The 19,933-nt window shown below is 42.6% G+C and overlaps 1 protein-coding gene across 2 annotated transcripts in view; it reads right to left on the reverse strand.

Moving 5' to 3' along the window:
• The window catches only part of LAMA3 (laminin subunit alpha 3), a 216,580-nt gene that overhangs the window by 34,376 nt on the left and 162,271 nt on the right, over positions 1–19,933 (reverse strand). For both annotated transcript variants that reach the window (XM_058676778.1, XM_012931484.3), the window contains 17 exons: positions 17,223–17,329; positions 15,799–15,855; positions 14,796–14,947; positions 13,058–13,168; positions 12,849–12,960; positions 12,448–12,615; positions 10,498–10,694; positions 9,226–9,342; positions 8,468–8,622; positions 8,059–8,200; positions 7,229–7,331; positions 5,074–5,190; positions 4,809–4,988; positions 4,173–4,315; positions 2,811–2,981; positions 632–783; positions 315–477 (listed from right to left, as the gene is read on the reverse strand). In XM_058676778.1, coding sequence (XP_058532761.1) covers positions 315–477; positions 632–783; positions 2,811–2,981; positions 4,173–4,315; positions 4,809–4,988; positions 5,074–5,190; positions 7,229–7,331; positions 8,059–8,200; positions 8,468–8,622; positions 9,226–9,342; positions 10,498–10,694; positions 12,448–12,615; positions 12,849–12,960; positions 13,058–13,168; positions 14,796–14,947; positions 15,799–15,855; positions 17,223–17,329 — 2,347 coding nt within the window. The remainder of the gene's footprint in view (positions 1–314; positions 478–631; positions 784–2,810; positions 2,982–4,172; positions 4,316–4,808; positions 4,989–5,073; positions 5,191–7,228; positions 7,332–8,058; positions 8,201–8,467; positions 8,623–9,225; positions 9,343–10,497; positions 10,695–12,447; positions 12,616–12,848; positions 12,961–13,057; positions 13,169–14,795; positions 14,948–15,798; positions 15,856–17,222; positions 17,330–19,933) is intronic.

The following is a 19,933-nucleotide window of genomic DNA, read 5'->3' on the forward strand; positions in this document are numbered from 1 at the left end:
GGATCTTGGAGCCAAAATACCCTAATGCAGCTATTTACTAGGTACATGACCTTGGGCAAATCAGTAAACCTCTGTCTCAATTTCCTGATCTATAAAATGGAAATAATATTTCTTTTGCTTAAGTTAATATTCTTAAGCTTAGACTAGTGCAGTGAATAAGTGCTAAAGAAGTGTTAGCTACTATCTCTAGAAGTGCTTTAAGAATATATAGTTGAATGCATGCTACATACAATTAATTATAATACAGACACGAAGCCATTCTACCAAAGTAAAACTTAAATGTTTTACTACCATGGAAGAGCATTGGTACTTACTATAAAATCAGATGGGTAACCTCCAACATAGAACACGACATTTTCCGGATCCAGATTAAGGAGGGTGTTGCTAGTTCCACTCTCTATGTCGTAGAATTGAGGTGGCTTTGGTTTACTGGATGTGGCTTCTTTGGTGTAATTGAGACTTGCAAATTGATAGATTCTGTTTTTTAAAAATTAGATAATAAAGCAATGTGAAAACAGTTAAAGAATCCAGAGGCAAGATACTAAACATGGGGTTAACAAGACGTGGAAGTGGAAGAGCCTAGTGAGTCGTAGGTCAGGTTCCAGAGAGCGAGCATCAGTCAGATTCATACCTTTGAAATTTCACCCGGTCCATGACTGCCTCCTGGGTCTCACTCTCGGTCAATATCTGGTCCACCTGGAGTTCAGCCTCACGGTCTCCCAAGTTGTAGATACATGTGAGGCGGTTGTCTATGAGTGCCATGCCTATGTAGTCCCTGGAAGCCTGGAAGGAGACCCTTACGTTAGAACACTTCCCACAATGCATTGCCTCAGCAACCCATCCCAAGAGGTTGCAGGCCAAAACACCTATGAGTTTTATGCAACACACCCTAGGCAGGCTGAATGAATGAAGTTTCTCCTTTCATAGAATATGCCAAATGTTTTATCAATAATTTCCATAAGCTGTCTTTGCTCCTGTTATAATGCACTCATTTGTTCATTCCCCTATTTGTTCAATCCACAAATATTTGCTAAACACCTACCATTCCAATGGACCAGGTATATTAGCTCAGTCTGGAAAGAGAGTTAGCCATGCTCCCTTGCTACCATGTAACACTATTGTAATACTTTGTGCACTCCTCTGTTGCACATCCCTACACTAACGTGGCCAGTTATGTATGAGGGGTCTTCAGAAAGTTCATGGAAAATACATATTATAAAAAAAAACTTAGTGGGGCTCGGCAGCGTGGCCTAGTGGCTAAGGTCTTCGCCTTGATCCCATATGGCCGCTGGTTCTAATCCCGGCAGCTCCACTTCCTCTCTGTCTCTCCTCCTCTCAGTATATCTGACTTTGTAATAAAAATAAAATAAATCTTTAAAAAAAAAAAAAAACTTAGTGGATCTTACTTTTGTTTTGCACCAAACACATCTTAATTCACATTTCCCACAACTTCCTAAATTACCCTGGTGTATACCTTTCTTCTCTGTTAGAATGAGAGTGCAGGCAGAAATGAAAAATGGTGGGGCTAGCACTGTGGCTTAAAAGCAAGTCAAGCCACAGACTGTGGTGTTGGCATCCTATATGGGTGCTGGTTTAAGTCCTGTCTGCTCTACTTCTGATCCAGCTGCTTGCTAACGCACCTGAGAGAGCAGCAGCGGATGACTCAAGTGCTTGCGCCTCCACCACTCATGTGGGAGATCTGGTTGGCCCTCCTGCTCCCTAACCATTGCTCTGGCCCAGCCCTGGCCATGCAGACATTTGGGGAGGGAGCCAGTAAAGGGAAAAATCTCTCCCTATTCGTCTCCCTCTCTCTCTCTCTCAGTCCGTCTCTCTCCCTTTCTCCAACTCTGCCTTTCAACTAAATATATAATTTGATACCATTTTTAATGATGATAAAATTTACCATGTTTAAGTGTACATTGGCACAAAGTATATTGAAGAAATATTTTTTGTTTATCATAAATTCAGGATATGGCAAATGGTAGAAGTATGGTACAAAATGGTAAGTTTAAAGTATAAATTCTTTGTATAAATCTTTCACCTTTTACTAAAGTATAAATTCTTAAAGGAATAAAGTAAGGTGCAAAGCAAAAAGTCACATTACAAGGAAGCTGCAAATAAAGTGTCAACATCATGAGGTGTGAAAGGGTAATTCATAATAGTGTTGACTCTAAGAATTTTTGATTTTCCTCATCAGATAGCATTTTCAAAGACCTTCTTTCTTTCTGACACTTCTTTTCCAACAATTAAGTCCTAAGCCAGTCAGAGATCAGCTTTTCCTGTAACCCTGAAGTAGGCGGAAAATATTTTAACAGAAGGAATTAGGAGCTGAACCCAACCACTCAAAGTGCCTAGAATGGGCACGGGAATGCCTACATGCAGTTGTCATGAACGGCTTCCCTGTGCTCCCTGCTCAGCCTCGGACGGTCCTCCACCCGTCTGCCTGGAGGGAGACTCTGTGGCTATGCATGTGAAGAAGAGCAGAGAGACACCCAGCTGAAGAGGGGCTGCTCTTGACCTCCACAGAGCCTTGACGCGGACGCCCTGGTGCTGTGGAAAACACTCCCAGCCCCCAGGGTGAGGGTGTGTGTGCGTTCTCATGAGCACATATGTGTGCTGACATGCTGGGCTCCTTGGGGGAGACATCTCGGCTGACAGCAGGTGACAATGCATGATGATGGTGTCTGCACAGCACAGAGGTGCTGGCATTGCAAGGTGGCAGCGCCACAGTTGTGATCCACTTGGCAAAAGCACATGTCTCCCTAAACATCTTGTTTTAAATCTGAAAGAAATGTCCAAACAATACTTACATCTTTATTTCCGAGGTACATGACGAACATATCTTCAGTCCCGCCATTTTCTCTTGAGTCAGGTCTTTGGAGAAACAGAGACAGAGAAGTGTATCCTTTTAAATCTCCCGGATCAGTGGGGAGTCGGACTTCCACGCCAGACTTCCCATTGAATCTCATGGGGACAGTGACCTGTGAACAATGAATTATGTGATGTCAGACCTCCTGTGAAGCAAGGGGCTGGCTCAGGGAGGTGACTGTGCCTTGGTAGCCTCCTTCCCAATTATCTAGTTGCCTGTCTTGAATTGTGATAAGAAGGCAGTAAGAATGTTTCTTAAACTTGGATTTGAAACTCATGAAGCTGTTGTAGGACCTGGGTAATAAGCATTCATACTCTCTCTGTGTAGTAGCCAGGGGTCGTCAAGAAGCACGTTTAGATCTATGTAGTAGCAGTAGGAACAATCAGAACTCTAGTTCTACAAGGTTCTGGCACAGGCGAGCCATTCTGTGCAGATGGGCCTGGCACATAGTAGATATAGAATACAGCAGAAATAGTCTAGGATGAAGGTTTAAAGGAACTGATCCCTGTGTATGCAATTCATGATCTGGTCACATTTATCACAGGCTTTCATGTATTTAAAAATAAGAGAGACAGGAAGAGAGAGACAGACAGACACACAGAGTCATTCCTTCTACTAGTTCACTCCCCAAATGACTGCAACAGCTAGGGGCTGGACCAGGCTTAAATTGAAACTGGGACACCATCCAGGCCTCCCATATGGCTGCTAGGAACTTAAGTACTTCAGCCATCATCTGTTACCTCCGGGTTCGTGTTAGCAAGCTGGATGGGGAGCATAGTAACTAGGGCTCAAATCAGGTACTCTAACAAGAATGCAGGTGTCCCAGGTAGCAGTTTAACTGCCATACCACAATGCCTGACTTAAACATTTTTGTATGCATGTAGGTATGTATATATGCATGTATGTACGAATGTATGCACGTATTTGAAAGATGGATAGATAAACACATACACACACCCACATCACACATATACACACATAGTGAGAGAGACTGAGAATGTCCCTCATGCTATTTCACAGTTTGCTAAGTGGATACCAGAAGAAAATTCTCCCTCCTGCCCTCATGAATGCTAAAGGAAGAAACTGCTCCATGTTTCTGACACATCAGATACTCAGGGATGAATATCTTGTGTTGTTTAAAGGATGACCAGAATAAATTAATGTTTGTACCTCAAGTCACTAAGGAGTTAGGGGAAAAAAAAAGATAACTGGTCTGCCGGTAAATAAATGCCTTATTTTCTTGATAAATGTGGTAATTTATGGAAGAGCTAGTCAGCTACTAACCCCATAGGGACACACCCACCTTGTTTGCTGCATCTCTGGCCTGCTGAATTAGCTCCCGTATCCGGTCCACATTGTCAGAGATGTTTCCCAGGGGCAACAACTGTTGGTTGATACTTTCAATTTTGCTCAAAAGGTCAGGCAGGTTTCTGGTTAATTTTTTCACTGTTTGGGGAAATCGGAAAAATAAAAAATAAAATTGTGCCATGAGAAAGGTCAAACATGGATAATACTCTCATTGACATCACGTATCAACAGGCATATTTGGGCCCCAGAAGTTGAACAGAATGGATCATGCTCAGGAAATAACCTTCCTACATGAACCATGGTTATATTGTGCAATCTAGGGACCAAGTCCCTGTCCTTGATCAGGGGAAGAAAAATCTTTATTTTCTGTCTAACTATCAGTCATAATTCAATATTTTATGATTCAGAAAGCTGCATTCTCATTCCATAAATAAGAAAATCAATAGCACTGTCAATGGATTCAACAAAAATCCTTTCTAGTCTTCCTAACTGAAACAATATCTCTACTCTTCAAATGTATCCTGTAAGTTCTCTGCTGAGCTTTTCATTGCTGAGATCGGACACTGCTAGGAAAGCATGAGCTGGACCAAGCACACCACACTGGAGGAAAATGTCGGAGACTGCCTCGTACCTGAGCTATCTGCGTCCGTCAGGGCCTTGTTGAAGTCTTCACTCCGTGAGCTCCCATAAGTGTCCTTAATCCTTTCCACATCTGTCTGGATGGGGTGCAGCCCATCAAGAACCTCGTTTGTGATGTCATTGGTCTTTTTGACTGTGTTCTTCGTGATACTGATCACCTCATCGATGTCACCTAAGGCACACACAAATAGGGAACTGCAAGGATCTCCAGTGTCCAGTGGAAGGGGCCAAGCACAGTGGGCTGGGGAGATGCTCACCTCTCTGTATCCCATGGAGCTCAGCACGGAGAGCGGTAATGTTGGTATCTATCCCTTCTCTCTGAGATGTCACCGTTTGCAGCGTTTGCTTGAGGTTACTGAGAGCTGGACTGATTTCTGCAAGAAAAAAGCACCACGAGAAGATTACTGTGTGGGTTTGGATGCTCCATTTGCATTTGCATACCTCCCCGCCAGGGAGCCAGTGTCTGCAGAGTATAGAGCAGACAGGTATTAGCCCAGACCCACAGACCTGGGGCCCTCAGGTCACAGAGATCAGAAGTACATGAAGACCTCGTGGTAACAGGTTCCTTAAAAATGCACAGGAAGAAAGGGGCTGAGTAACTTGGGAGGGGGTAGCGCCTAGGCTTGCGCCTGCTCGGAGAAGATTGCTTAGGGAAGGACGTGTCTGTCTTGAACTCACTACTGCGCCCCAGTACACAGTGTAGTTCCTGGCTTAGGCTTACTATGAGGACATACTTGCATGAATCAATGCATCGACGAATGAGTGAATAGATGAATAATACATAAAGGATTCCTCTAATCAGGGGACATAAAGACGAGTGTTGCTCAGCCTCAGCCAAGCAAACACAGACACAAACTAGGCAGTGTTTGCTTTGTTCATGTCTAAACTGGCACATTTTAGAAAAATCCATGAAAGGAATAAAGATAGCAGACAAGCTTATTTGATCATGTTGCCATCTTTGGTTATGGGGACTGACTAGCAACTGCCTTAAAACCCTACTGATGATGTAGAACTTGAATTACAAATCCAGAACTGCTTTACTCGACATCTTAATCATAAAAACACTGATCCTACCTTCAAGTACAACTTTTTTTTGTTAGAAAGCATATGACTTAACAGGATGTCTCCCAAAGACTGCTTATTGATTTGAGAGGGAGAGAAAAAAGGAGGAGGGACCTGACTGGTTGAGTCTTCACCTGTTGCCTGCCAGGAGTTTGTACTGGGAAGCTGGAATTGGGAACCAGCGTTGAGTATCGAACTCACACATTCCAGTATTGGTCACAGGCATCTTAACTAGCAACTTTATTACTGTCAGTAGTGGTACTGTCTTTATACCAGGAAATCTTAATTCATGAAATTTGCTAGATAAATGATAGTAGATCACCTTTATCAACAAGGTCTACTCTGTGGATTTAATCAACCACAGACCAACAACATGTGAAAAAAATAACTGCATTTGTATTGAACAAGTATAGATTTTTTGGTCATTATTTCTTAAACTAACAACCATCAACAGAGCCTTTGTATTCTATTAGATCTGATGAGTAATTTAGAGGTGTTTTATGGAAGAATATGTTTAGGTCATGTGCAAATATTGCATCCTTTGATATAAAAGACTTAAGTGGATTATGAATTTTGGTAGTTTCAGGAGTCGGGAACCAAATCCCAGTGGATACCAAAAGGTGAGGGTACATCCTTTTTGTAATTCATTGCTTCATGCATCTAATTTTAAAAAACATAAATGGAAAGAGGGAAATCAGGAGGGAAGGAAGGGGGAAGGCAGGAGGACAGGCAGTTACAAAGTCATTATTTAATCCCTCTGAAAGGCCTCCTGAGGCCCCTCCGAGGTGGCCGATGACCACACACAGCAACCCAAGAGACAGCATTTTCAGAACAGGGATTCAGTGAACTGAAAACTTTTTAAAAAGACAATTGGAAGTTTTTCAAAAATACAATTCATGTTTCAAAGAATTCATGTCCTTCCCAGTACTTGCAATTGTAGAGACTTTAAATTACTAAGATTTTAGGACTTAAGAAATATTGAAGCTGTTTCTATAGTGATTCCAAATAAGCCATTTTTGACAGGCAAGTAAAATAAAACTTTCTAAAATACCCAAATCTGGAGACTAGATTAACTTATAATAGCCCCACCTCGAGGTCAGATTCAAAGAAGCCTGCTGCCCTCAAGACAGATTCTTATTGGTGAAGTTAAAATTAATTTCACATATGATGGGTTGAAGCCCTTTACACGTATTGGGCAGATGGGTGACATTGTTAGAATAAGTCATGGCTTTAGAAGTCTGCAATGGCACTCAGATTCAAAGGGGTGTTTGCTGTTAGGGCTGCCCCTTCTGGTCCCAAAGCTCATTGAAAGCTCTTGACTGGGTCCACCCCCCAACACACACCCAATACCTTGCTGTAGTTTCTTCTGTGTTATCTTGGCTTCCTTTAACAGTTGATCACTCTCAGAACTCAGGGTCTTAGCTTTTGCTGGAAGGTCTTCCTTTATCACTGTCTGAAAGCAAAGTATTTATCAGCCTTCAACATACTCTGTTCCTTAGAAGATCCACAGTTAAGATTTCTAATCTGAGACCCTTATCTTTAATTGTTAAAGGATGAAATTCAAACAGGAGGAGAGGACTAAACCTTTTGATGAAAGATAGAGCTCTAGGTAGACTTTTGCGACTTGGGGAGGTGGTGACACATCGACAAGCAGCATGATACCTGTCGCTCGCTGATACTTGTATAACGTGGACTACACTGGCTGCCCCGATTTGGGACATGATCCTCCATCTTTTCATTAGGTGTATCTGAGTTTTCAACTTTGATGTTTGATATTCCATCTTTATTTTCAAAATGAAGACTATTATTTAGTGTATATAAGATCACACACAACTCCAAGAATGCTCAGATTTAGGATCTAACCACAAGGAATAAACAGGGATCAAATCTCTCTTTTATTAATACCTGAATATAGCTTAAATACACCATTACAAAAAAATTCCTGATCCGAAATAGGATGGAATATTTATTTAAGTTCAAAACAGGTATTCCCTCTGATTTTTACTCAGTTTTACAAATATTTGTTTTTAAACAGACATACAAGGAAATACTGGCAAAGACCCTGTCTAGAGCAGGTTCAACTCTATCCCATATAGAAAATTCTGACTTAAAGCAACAACTCATTATAGAGAAAATAAGACAGGAAACCATCTGCAGAAGCCCTTGGTGCATGTGCCCACCTGGAGGGCAGACTCTGACGCGCTGGTGGCCTTGTTGGCAGCATCCTCGGCCGCTTTGATGGCGTTGAGGATGTTTTCATAGGCAGTGGCAGCGTCCACAGCACGGCGCACCAGCTCATCCCCACTGGCGTTCCTCTTGATCCTGGAAGACAGTATGGGGCTTCGTTCCTCCAGCTAGTGCTGTCGCCCTATTCCCTCAGCAAGCAGGGCCAGAGGCAGTGGCCTCCACAGTGCCCAGGGATGCAGCTGGGCACCTGCTCCCTCACTGGTGGACACTGAGCACTAAGGCGGGGCTTCCACCTTGACCGCACTCACTCCCTCATTCCAGACACCCAGCCAGCCCAGTGGGAGAGACCTGACTTGGCTTTGAAGCCAGCATCTCATTGGAACTTCCTGGCCATACACTCACTCTTCCAGCTGCCTCGCCAGCTCCTGCAGAGACCTGGCGTGATTCTCGGCTTCCACCACCAGGGATGTTTTGCTGGCAGATCTGGAAAGTGCTCTCACTCTGTCACTTAGTTCTTGCCTTGCTTCATTTAAAGTAGCAGCAACTTTTTCATATTCCTATTTTTTTTACAAGCAAAGACAGCATGAAATCAAAGACTGTATATGCCATTTCTCCAACTCTCATAATTAATGTGTTTCCAGAAAGCAACCATGAGAAATTCTATTTTCAAGCCCATTTACCATGCCAATTAATCCTTGGTGATCAGAGAGTGGCATTGAGAATATCCCTCCAGGTTTACTGGCATCTTGAACACCGTCCTTATAGCAGTACCCCCTTCTGTACATTTTATGAAAATACATTTTATGAAAATATCAATGTCAAGTTACACTAAATCAAGTGATCTATCATATAGAAATAGTTGTATTGAAAGATACTTTCAAAATGGCCCTTGGATGGCTAATACATTTTGTCAATAGTTTATCAAACCCTAAATGTCATCTATTAGTGCAGGCATGCTTGATACTTCAGAAATAGCACTGCAAGATGTTATTATCACCAAAGGGATTTGCTTGTTGCAGACAAACCAGGTAATGCCATTGTGAGCATTCTGGTATGTTCCTTCCCATCCCAAAGAGAAGACAAGGTCATCTCATCTCACAGTTTCCTGGCAAGCTCAAAGAAGTATTTTTAGCTTTTCTGGCAAGCAGGCAACTCCCTACCTTCTGGCTTTCCTCCAGCTGCTGCAGCACAATGTTGGTCTGCAGCAAAGAAGCATCTGCAGTGCTGAGAAACTTGGTAAAGTCACTCTGCAGGGAGCTGATTTCTTGCGTATGTCTCTGCAGAAAACGAACAGGTTAAGTGCTTGAGTGGCGGGCTACGTCATCAGAGGACACAGACACATCTGTCAGACAACAGCGCAGGTGTGATTTCAGAGGCAGAATGTTTTCTTGGCCCTAATGGTAGGGTCGATCACCACTGGGTGAAGAGCTCTGGGACCACTGCAGGCTTGATCTGTTGTTAACATTTACCACAGCTGTAAATCCACAAAGAACTCCAGTCTCTGCTGAAGAAGCTGTCCACACTGGGTGGAGGGAAACTTGATCAATGGAGTGGACATATTCCCAAACTCTGGCTGGTGGAACAAGTGATTTTGAACTTCAGCTAGGACCAAACCTCAGCACAGTCTGCATGCCAGTCACGGACAGAGCAGGTGCTTGGGTGAGAGAACATGGCCCCCTCTCCAAGAAGGCCAGGCAAGAAGGCCAGGCCAACGCTCAGAGACTCACACAGCTGCATCCTGCTTCCTTCCCTTGCACAGTCAGTGAGTTCACACTGTCTTGGGGGTTTTGGGTGCTAAGCACACAGATACCCTTAGCCAAGATCATTCTTTTCATTTACTAAGTTTTCCCTTTTTTGACCCAAGTATACGTTATTCAATTTGGATCATACTGTCATTTTATATCCCTCACATTTTTGTTCATCTTTTTGATATAATGTGCACTAGCAAAAACATCAACTCTAAAATTTGAGCTCAATATTTTATCGTTGTGACTTGTGTAGGTGGCCTGGATTGATAGTCCTTACCTGTGGCTTAAAATACCTTAGCTAGTGGGTGTGATCATGATGTTTACAGATCTGATATGAAAAGTCAGTTATTGAAAACATATCACATACTCCTGGGATTTATTACCATAATACTAAGCTCACATCCACTTGAAACACTATGATGTCAGTACTCTTCCTTTAGAAGTGAGGCTGAAGCTGTTTGCACAGCATGGTCTCAGGCTGAAATTCATAATCATTTCTGGTAGTGGAGGAAGAGGGACACCTTTGGTTTTGTATCTAATGCCTCATTCCTTTTTGATCAGGGTCTGAAGTGGTACAACCAGACATATGGATCAAGATTTGGCTGTGCTACCTTAATAACATTAGAGATCCCTGCTCCCTTCATGTTGTTAATGCAAATGTGTGACTTCCAGCCATCATCTCACCTTGATGTCTTCCAGAGTCTTCTCGTTGTCTTGGTTGAGGTTGGCGGCCTGCTTTGCTTGGGCGGATGCCTCCTGTAGTGCAGCCCGCAGGTCACGGAGTTTAGCTTCATATTCATTTAATGAATCCCATAGACTCTTGGCTAGTCCGTTGCTATCCTCTCGGTGGGTTGCCAGCAAGTTGCTTACCTGACTCAGCACTGGAATACATCAACTTAGTTTTTCTCTTGAGAGAGACTGTATGTTGAAGCTAAGTTACAAAGACTAGACACAGAGAATTGGGCTTCTGCTCACTTCATGATCTTCCTTGGACTTTCAGGGAAAGGGAAGAGAAACTAATAGTTATTCAGACCGACTGTGTCTACCACACGCATTGCCTCATTTAGCTTACATAGCCACACAAACACAGTAATCATCATGTTCATGTTTCATGTTGAGAGCGCCTAACGATCTGTGGGGCTGTCTAGCACAGCACCGCAGACCAACGCCCTGACGAAGGCAACAGTAAACAAGTTCAGGAAGTGTCTTCCCCTTGGGGCCTGGCTGTGTGTCCTGCCTGGGGGGTGACCTTTTAGCTGATTGGTCGCTTCCCACGTGCAGGAGTGACCTTTTAGCTGATTGGTTAGGTGTTATATATAAGCAGGTTGGGTCCCAGAGCAGAGCAGACAGAGTAAGAGAGCAGACAGAGAAGCAGAGCAGACAGAGTGAGAGAAAGAAGAAGCAGACGGCTTTCCTGTTTGCATGCTGCCTGATGGAATAAAGAGTTTCTACACAGCCACTCAGCGTCGGGTTTTCTTCCGCGGGTCCGGAGATTCCCCGACAGTTTCACAGATGGAGAATCTAGAAAGTAGGGTACCAACTCAAGTTTCCATGACCAGACTTGGACTTTGAACTTGTACTGCAAAGGATCCTGCTCCTTCCACCACAAATACCACCTCCCAATAGTGAAAGCCCAAGACTGACATTACGTCTGAACAACATAATCCAATAAGAAAATTGTTATGATATGTATGCATTAACTACGGAAGCACCATTTTGCTGCAGAATAAAAACATGCAATGAACTAATCTGAGGATACTTCAAAAAGTTCATGGAAAATGCAACTAAAATATAAACCTATTTTGGTACAAAAAGATGTTGAAATCTATGCACAGTTTTACATAACACCCATATTTCAAGAAGTTTTTGAAGAATCCCTATTTTTCTAAGTTTTGACCTATTGAGGCATTTTCTCTTGTTAACACCTTTAGATACATTGCCAATTTATAGAATATGTATCTTTTTGTTTTGATAAATAGGAATGCTCATTGAATTGATTCAAAAACCTGTTTTGCAGATGACAATGAAAATAACATAATGAAAAAAATGGAAAGAGTGAGTGAAAGAATCAAAATGCAGTTTTAAAAAAAGGGAAAGTGCTATCAGTATCAAACTTTAGGGGCACTTTTAAAATTCTACAGCTTCATGGTCCCATGGCGAAAACACTCCTGGTCCCCAGGGGGCACTGTAACAGTAATATCTGCTGAAGGGAGAAGTGAGGAGACCTTCCACCTGTAACTGGGAATTCTGTCTTGTACTTCGCACATCATAAATCAAGCCAATTAGAGTGGACTGGGTGTACAAATGTGCAAGTATCCAAGGCGGGCAGGCATTTGGCACAGCAGTCAGATGGTAGTTGGGATGCCTGTTCCCCTCATTCATACCAGCTTCCTGCTACGGCAAACCCTGGGAGGCTAGAGTGGATGCCACAGCTATTTAGGTCTCTGCCACCCACACTGTTGATCTAGATTGAGCTCCTGGTCTCGAGCTCCCAGTTTCAGCTTGGCCCAAATGGATAGGAGTGGCATTGGATCCACTGGCAGTGGATGGAACGTTTTTGTCTGTCCCAGCCTTTCCAATAAAAGCAATAAATTTAATGTTGTATATATGAATATAAGTTGGGAGCATCCTTACTGAGCTGAGCTGCTCGCTTCTCCGCTTCTGCTTCTCTCAGTTGGTTGCCAAAGTTTCGGCTCCGTAGCTCCCTCATCATGCGCTGCGCCTCAGCCAATTCCCTGGAAAAATCTCCTGAAGGTAAGTAGTTTCCTTCTCCATTTGCCCCAGAGATCTGTTTCAGTAGGACTGGAAAACAATGAGCAGTTTATTAAACGGGGAATTCTGAGCTCTAGTACACTATTAATAAATAAAAAGAAGAAAAAGAATGCTAGAAACTTGTATGGAGGTTTCATAGTAGTTTTTGGAATCACTACAGGATCTTTTTCACAGCATTGAGGAAAGGGAAACTCTCCCATTGTACGACAAAGGCCATGTAACAACAGCAAAACCATCTCATCGGACTGAGTCGCGCCTCTTACTGTTCACGTTCCGGATGACATTTTGAACCTTCACATCCAGCTCTTTGGCTCTCTGGGTTGTCTGATCAAGGCTGGCATAGAATGTTTGTGCTTTTCTGGAATTTACTTGTGCCTATATGAGTAATGGAATATTGAGCAATTAATTATGTGGAAGCCAAAAATAGTTTGAAAGCAAAATAAACTGTTGGGGGGGGTGGTTAACACCCTACCTTTTCTTGCAAAGTTTCAAATTCACGATTCAGATTACTCAGCTCTTTTTCCAGGCCATCTATGTCTGATCTACGACTTGAAATGGTAGAATGGTAGTTGAGCAACTGATTCTGAAAGCGAAGCAAGCACAAATTGAACTTCACTTGGGACCAGACTAACTCCCCTCAGATCTGGCAGATGTGGTAATAGACCAAACAGATAGATTTAGCAGGGCTGGTAGCACCACACACACACACACACACACACACTGGTTTGTACTGTCACTGCTCCATACTTGACGCAGCTCCCTGCTAATGGTCTAGGAAAGCAGTGGAAGATGGCCCAAGTCCTTGGACACTGGACCCACATGGAAGACCCAGACAAACTCCTGGCTCTCAGTTCCAGCTCAGCTTAGCTCAGGTCATCACAACCACACTGGGAATGAAACAGCAGGTGCAAGATCCCTCTCTGTTCTGTCCGTGTGTCTGCCCCAACCCCGTCTGTAACTCTGCCTTCCAAGGAAAGAGAGTAGCAGTGAGTATGAGAAGGGAGCAGAAATTTTTGAATGCTTAGGAATGTGACATTCTGGGACATGCTTAACTCAGCCCCAAAACAAACTCTAAAACTTACTGCTAGGATCCCCAACTGACCGAAGAGGGGCATTAGGTTTAGGGAGGCTCAGAGAACTGCGCTTTGTACCTAGATTTTTAGATGTGTGTTTTCTCATTCAACCTTGGTCCTGGCATAAACGTGGGGGGAATAGTATCTTTTTTTTTTACCTAGTCTTTTTTCCCAAGATAGTCACACATTGGAAATACTCACTGCTCCAGACACTAAATGCAACAATATCACTCACTCCAAATAGGGAGGCAATTGAGTCTTATAGAAAGGACAAGACACCTGGATTATGGTCCTGGGCCAGTCACTGGCTGGACAACCATGGACAAGTCACTCAGCAACTTTGGCCTTCCATTTTCTCTCATCTGTAATATGAAGATTTTTCCACACCATGAACTGTGACTTCCTGCCCAGGTCTATTAGATGGGATTCTTTGAAGCTGATGTGTGTTCAATAAAGTAGTTATCAGGCACATGAAGCAGCTTATCAGGTTAATCACAGATTTTTTTTTTTAGTATTACTAGGCAAACCCCAGATTTTTAAAAAGCTTAGCTGGTTATAGAACCTGGAAATAAATAGCTAGATAAATAGCACCCCCTCATTTCTATAAGATTAGTCATTTTCAAGTAAATTTCGATAAAGTATCTTGTCGCTCATCTTTTTTTTTAATTTGCTACTTTGTTTTAGAGCCATGTCCTAACTTGAATGAGAAAGCAGATGAGCTGTGTAACTTACCTCACAGAATCCTGTTACCCCCGTGAAACAGGTGTTACTCTTGATGCATTATCCTTATTTTAAAGATTTATTTCCTTGAAAGGCAGAGTTAAAGTGAAATCATGTCTCAAAGGTTGCTTTGGTTAGGTGTCTTTCCTACTGCTGTTTATCTGTTGGACAAATGTTCACAGGTTCCTACTGTGAGGAACAACTTCCCCCTCCCTCTGCTACTCCTTGGGCCTGCAAGGTGATCTGACAGGTAATTCGTGGAGGTGCCAATATTTTGAATTCATGAGTATGAGTATTTTTTGCCAGTGAACACTGAGTCTGCATTTGGAGAGAATGAGTCATCAGTGGAAGCAGCCTCTCCCCCTGTCCTACCCATTCTCGCAGCATCTTCCCCTCAGTTCCCCACAGAACATTTACCCTCAGCTCCTTGGTCTGGGTTTCCAGGTGCCTCATCTGCTCCAGAGCACCCATGCCAACACGCAGGCCCTGCAGCTGCGACTTGACCAGATGGAGTTCCTCACTCTTGGCAGCCAGGTCATTCAGGAGGGTTGTCACACAGCTATCACAGTCTGCAAAAGTGCTTCAGGTTACAACTTTGCTGGAAGGCAAGGGAGGACGCCAGGGCTGTGCAGTTACGGACACACGGTCATAGACACACAGAAGTCAGAAGCTGCCTATACTGGGGGGTCGGGGAGAGGGCAGGGGCGGTGCAGCATACAGGGAACTGTTGAAAACAGAACAGGGATTTTACACAACATGTGGCTTATTTTGTCTTGGGGGAAATATGGTAATACATTGTTCTTGTTTGTAGAGTGTTTGCTATTGGCCAAGCATGGCGGTGGGTATTCATAGGCATTTTCCCTAGAGACTATGAATTAGATTTAGCTATTACAGGTTGAGTATCCCTTACCCCAAAATGCTTGGGACAAAGTGTTTCAGGATTTGGAATAGTGGCATATACATAATGTGATGTCTTGGGGATGAGACCCAAATCCAAACATGAAATTCATTCATGTTTCATATACACCTTCTACGCATGGACTGAAGGAAATTTTACACAATATTTTAAATAACTTTGTGCACAAAACAAGATTTCATTAAATGGGATTTTCCCTGTGGCATTTTGTCAGTGCTCCAAAAAGTTTCTGAGGTTCTGGAGAATTTTAAGTTTGGGATTTTTGGGTTTGGGGATTAAAGGTACCAAACCTGTGTATCCTTTTTATAAACGGGGCTTGGAGAAATAAGGCCACTTGCTAAAAGTCAGCTAATAGTTGATAGAGACTGAAATGATTTGAAATTGTCCTCCTCCCACCTCTTTTGCCCATTGTTCCAAGCTTGTATATGAAATGTCTATCACGGGCTCACAGAATTATAATCTATGCTCCTCAATGAGGAAGAAAGAAGACCATCTTTTTCTCACCATCACATTCTTCCCCTGGGCTGCTGTCTTTGAGTTCATTGTGCTGGTTGATGCAATCTGAAATCAGAAAATAACCAAAGAAGACACTGTCATTAAACTTATTCTTCATCTACTCATTAACTTCATTTTCAGAAAAGCTGATTTTGGAAGATTTGCTTCAACCGATCATCCAAGAACATCGCTGGGTCTTTCAGTTCCCACCATCTCCCCTGTGATTATTCGGGGAACTTTCTGTCTCCCAGCACACTTGCTGCAGGGATTTCCTTGGTGGTCTCCATTATACATTATCTTCCTTCTACTCAAAGGGCCATGCTTTTCATATCAAACAAAACCTTCCAACCATTAGCATTCAGGCTTTATTCACTGCCTAACCTCCTTCATGTTCATGCTTCTTTTAAGATTGTTCAAGTGCACTGAACATTTGTTGAGAATCTGTGCTTTCACTGTGGATCATGTCCTTGTGCTAAGTGTAGGAAACACAAAGTTATCAAAACTTTCCTGTGACTGAACAGTCTCGTGGTGTACAGACTCCGTGTGGAGGGGAACACACACATGAGCTGAGAACTGAGCTTCCCAGCCACAGTGTCTCTTCCTAGCACTCCCATTCTTTCCCCATACCACATATTTTCATACCAACATGCCCCCTCACTTCTTTCTCATCTATCTTTGCCACAGGAAAATTTCTGAAACATGATCCTTTTGCATATTGACTGTGTCCAGGCAGGCACTGGCTATCCTCCCTAACTTTGTGTCATTTGAAAACACAGCAGGCATGCCATCTCTGGGCCCATCCAAGTCACCATTGTTGAACAACATGATGCCAAGGATACAGTCCTTAGGCACAAGAGTAAATACCCACTCCACTCTGTTATTTATCCATTCATCCTGAGTTACTTTGGAAATGATCACTCAATCAGTGAGAATCCACAAGCGCTGGGGTCAATTCTTCATCTTGGCCAATAGCTGTAAGAGAAGCTAATCTAAGGGTACATACAATGCATCTTCTTGACAAATATGAATATTCTCCAAGAAGGATGACAAGAGTCCTCCTTTTTGTTTTGAGCTACTCTTGGGGAGCCCATAATTATCTTTTCCTTGGTGTTTAAAATCCAGTTACCTACCCACTTCCCAACACATGCATTGCTATAAGAAAGAGTACTTTGGCCTATTCAGATATACACGTGCAGATAGAAGAGCTAACAATAACCTTATCATGTCAAAGCGAAATCAGTAAAAATCTCCAAAAGTAGGATTAACAGTATTTTATCTATAATTAGTTCAGTTAAAAAATCCTCCTGACTGTAGTAAGTTATTCACCAAAATTGTGTCTTGTGTGTCCCAAACATTTGTACTTAGATTCTTTGCCTGTTATTTTATACCAGTCTTTTAAATGCAGGGTAGCAAAGGTGTTGTGTTGGTCTTACCTCCCGTCACGGGGTCACAGCTGCCCAACTGGCCATTGCTGTTACAATTGCATGGTTGGCAGCTCCCTCCAAATTTTGGGGGATTCCCAAAATATCCTGGCGCACATCTATGCAAACATACAAAGGAGGAGAAAAAAAATAACTCCTTATTTATCCTGCCCAGTTGCCTTGTCATTTTGCTCCCCGTTTGAGCCAGGGTGGCCATGTGGGAGGAAGACTGACACCGACTTGCAAGAATAAAGTGTTTCCTGATGGAGCTCCTGAATTTGAGAAGTCTGGTGTGAGTAACAAGCAGGCAGGGACGGCTCCTCCCCTTCCCTCAAACACACCCGCCCGGTGGTTAAGTAGCAGATGAGCAGAGCAGACTGCTCAAGGGAGCAAATGGTTTAACCAACACAGAACTCATGAACAGCTGAATTTTACTGAAGACTTTTGTACCTAAAGATATGACAGAAATATTGTTTCATTCAAGGCTAATTTCCTTATAGAAAAGTTTAAAGTAAGGTTCATATAACTTCACAATTTTCATAAGACTTTTTTTTATCCTCCGTATTGTATTATTTCAAGACTGTATTAATTCTTAGTTACACAAGTTGCTACAGGTGGGTAGATGACGAACTGAACAGTAGTGAGAGTGCTCACACCTGCTGCCATTGACTTCGAGCGCGTGGTACTCTACGGACTTCAGTGAGGAGAGCTCAGTTCCTGATTTACAGGTTTGAACTCATGTTTTCTCAATTCTGTTTTCTTAAAGCTAAAAAAAAAAAATGCATGCTAATGCTTCTGGAGTTGGGGTACTAATTTCCATTTAGCAAATCTCTATTCCCCACCCAATTATCTCAAATTGTCATTAAATTAATGTGTAATATATTATTGTAAGCAGAACTGATAAAATCAAGGGAATATTGTATTTAACCTTTTTCCAAAATTTAAGCTTCACATCAACTTTAATAAGCCTTGCCAACTAATACAATGCTCATGCGATACGGAGGGCATGGCTTTTGGCTCAGGAAGCCCGGGCTGGACCCTGCCAGACTTAGGTAGTGCTATGATATTGTGGTGTTTTCATAACCCTTGAGTTTCAGCTTCTTCATCAGTTCTCCCCATGACATTATGAACTCCAAAGAGATACTACTTTTTTTTTTTACTGTTTTCCCTCATTTGCAGATAATTATTTGATGAATGAATAAAAGAATGCATAGTATTCTGATCAAAGGATGTAAGATAGCACAGTACAAAAACTAGCATAATGTCTACACATATGAGACCTAATAAAACATACATCTTATAATTGGTATCATTGGGAATTATTACATTTTAGAAGATAGAAAGGAAGGGCCCAGGCTGATGGCTCAATTGGCTAATTCTCTTCTTGCAAGTGTTGGGATCCCAAATGGATGCCAGTTTGAGTCCCAGCTGCTCCACTTCCCATTCAGCTTCCTGCTTGAGGCCTGGGAAAGCAGTAGAGGATGGCCCAAAGCCTTGGGATCCTGTACCCATGTGGGAAATCCAGAAGGAACTCCTGACTCTTGGCTTTGGATTGGCTTAACTCTGGCCTTTGCAGTCATTTGGAAAGTAAACTGGTAGATGGAAGATCTCTCTCTCTTTTTTCTGTAAATCTGCCTTTCCAATAAAAACACATCTTTTTCAAAAATGAAGAGAGTAGAAATAAAGCAAAAAAAAAAAGATGAGTTTTACCCAATTACTAAGATCACTAGGCTGAGATGGCTTGCCTAAGTCTGCTAAGCAGAGTGGTAATGTACTAAATATTAAACATTAAATATTAAACAAAATAAGCATTTGCATTCTTGAGGAGGAGATGGAGAGGAACTAGAAAAGGGAGTGGGAGCATCACCTGCTGCCTTTGCAGGCGCATCAGAAGCAGATGGATGGGGAGTTCAGCAGCTGACACACTGCTACTCCAAGATGAAGCTTAAGCCACTGTGCCACACACTGGCTTCCAAATTGACAATCTTGAGAACACAGATCTTTTGAATGTCTTCTCAGGGGAGGCAGTCACTTTCTTCTCCATAGCTACTAGACACATCAATTTTTCTGGGAGGCAATTTTGCAAAATGTTTTTAGAGCTTGAAAACTGCCTATCCTCCTCTGATCCAGGAGTTCCACCTCTACAATCATAACTTGAGGGTTTAGGTACAAAAATATTTAGATACAAGTATTTAATTTACATAATGCCTTCAATAGAGAACCATTAAAGGATCTCAAAGGCCAAGAGTATGGGGAGTGTCAGCATGACTCTAAATTTGGCCCAAAGATGCCTCCATACATGAGTCCTTACATGGTGGACTACAAGCTAGTTAACTAAATGTAAGTGTTGGACTGACATCTGGGAACTGCATACCTTGACATCACGATGCACGTGGCTTCCCAGCATGCTTTGGGAATGCCCCCGGTGAGGGTGAGGCTGGAGCAAAACCACAATGCTAATTATATAATAATGATATAATGATCCTATAAAAATATAGGGTTGCTCCAGTGTCAAGCTGGAGTTCACTGAGCATGTGCAGTAGCTCAAAGTGTCTGGTCTGGTTGAGCTCCTCCTTTATTAGAATTCTTTAACCGTAAATTCAACTGTGAAGTGGTTGGTCTTGGGGGCACTCAGCACACAGCCTGGTTCCTGCTCCAATCACAGCATCCACCATGAGGATTTTAGGGTCTCTTCCCCAGTCACTCATGGCCAAATGTCTACC

Source organism: Ochotona princeps, chromosome 18 (genome assembly GCF_030435755.1).
Source record: "Ochotona princeps isolate mOchPri1 chromosome 18, mOchPri1.hap1, whole genome shotgun sequence".
NCBI lineage: Eukaryota > Metazoa > Chordata > Mammalia > Lagomorpha > Ochotonidae > Ochotona > Ochotona princeps.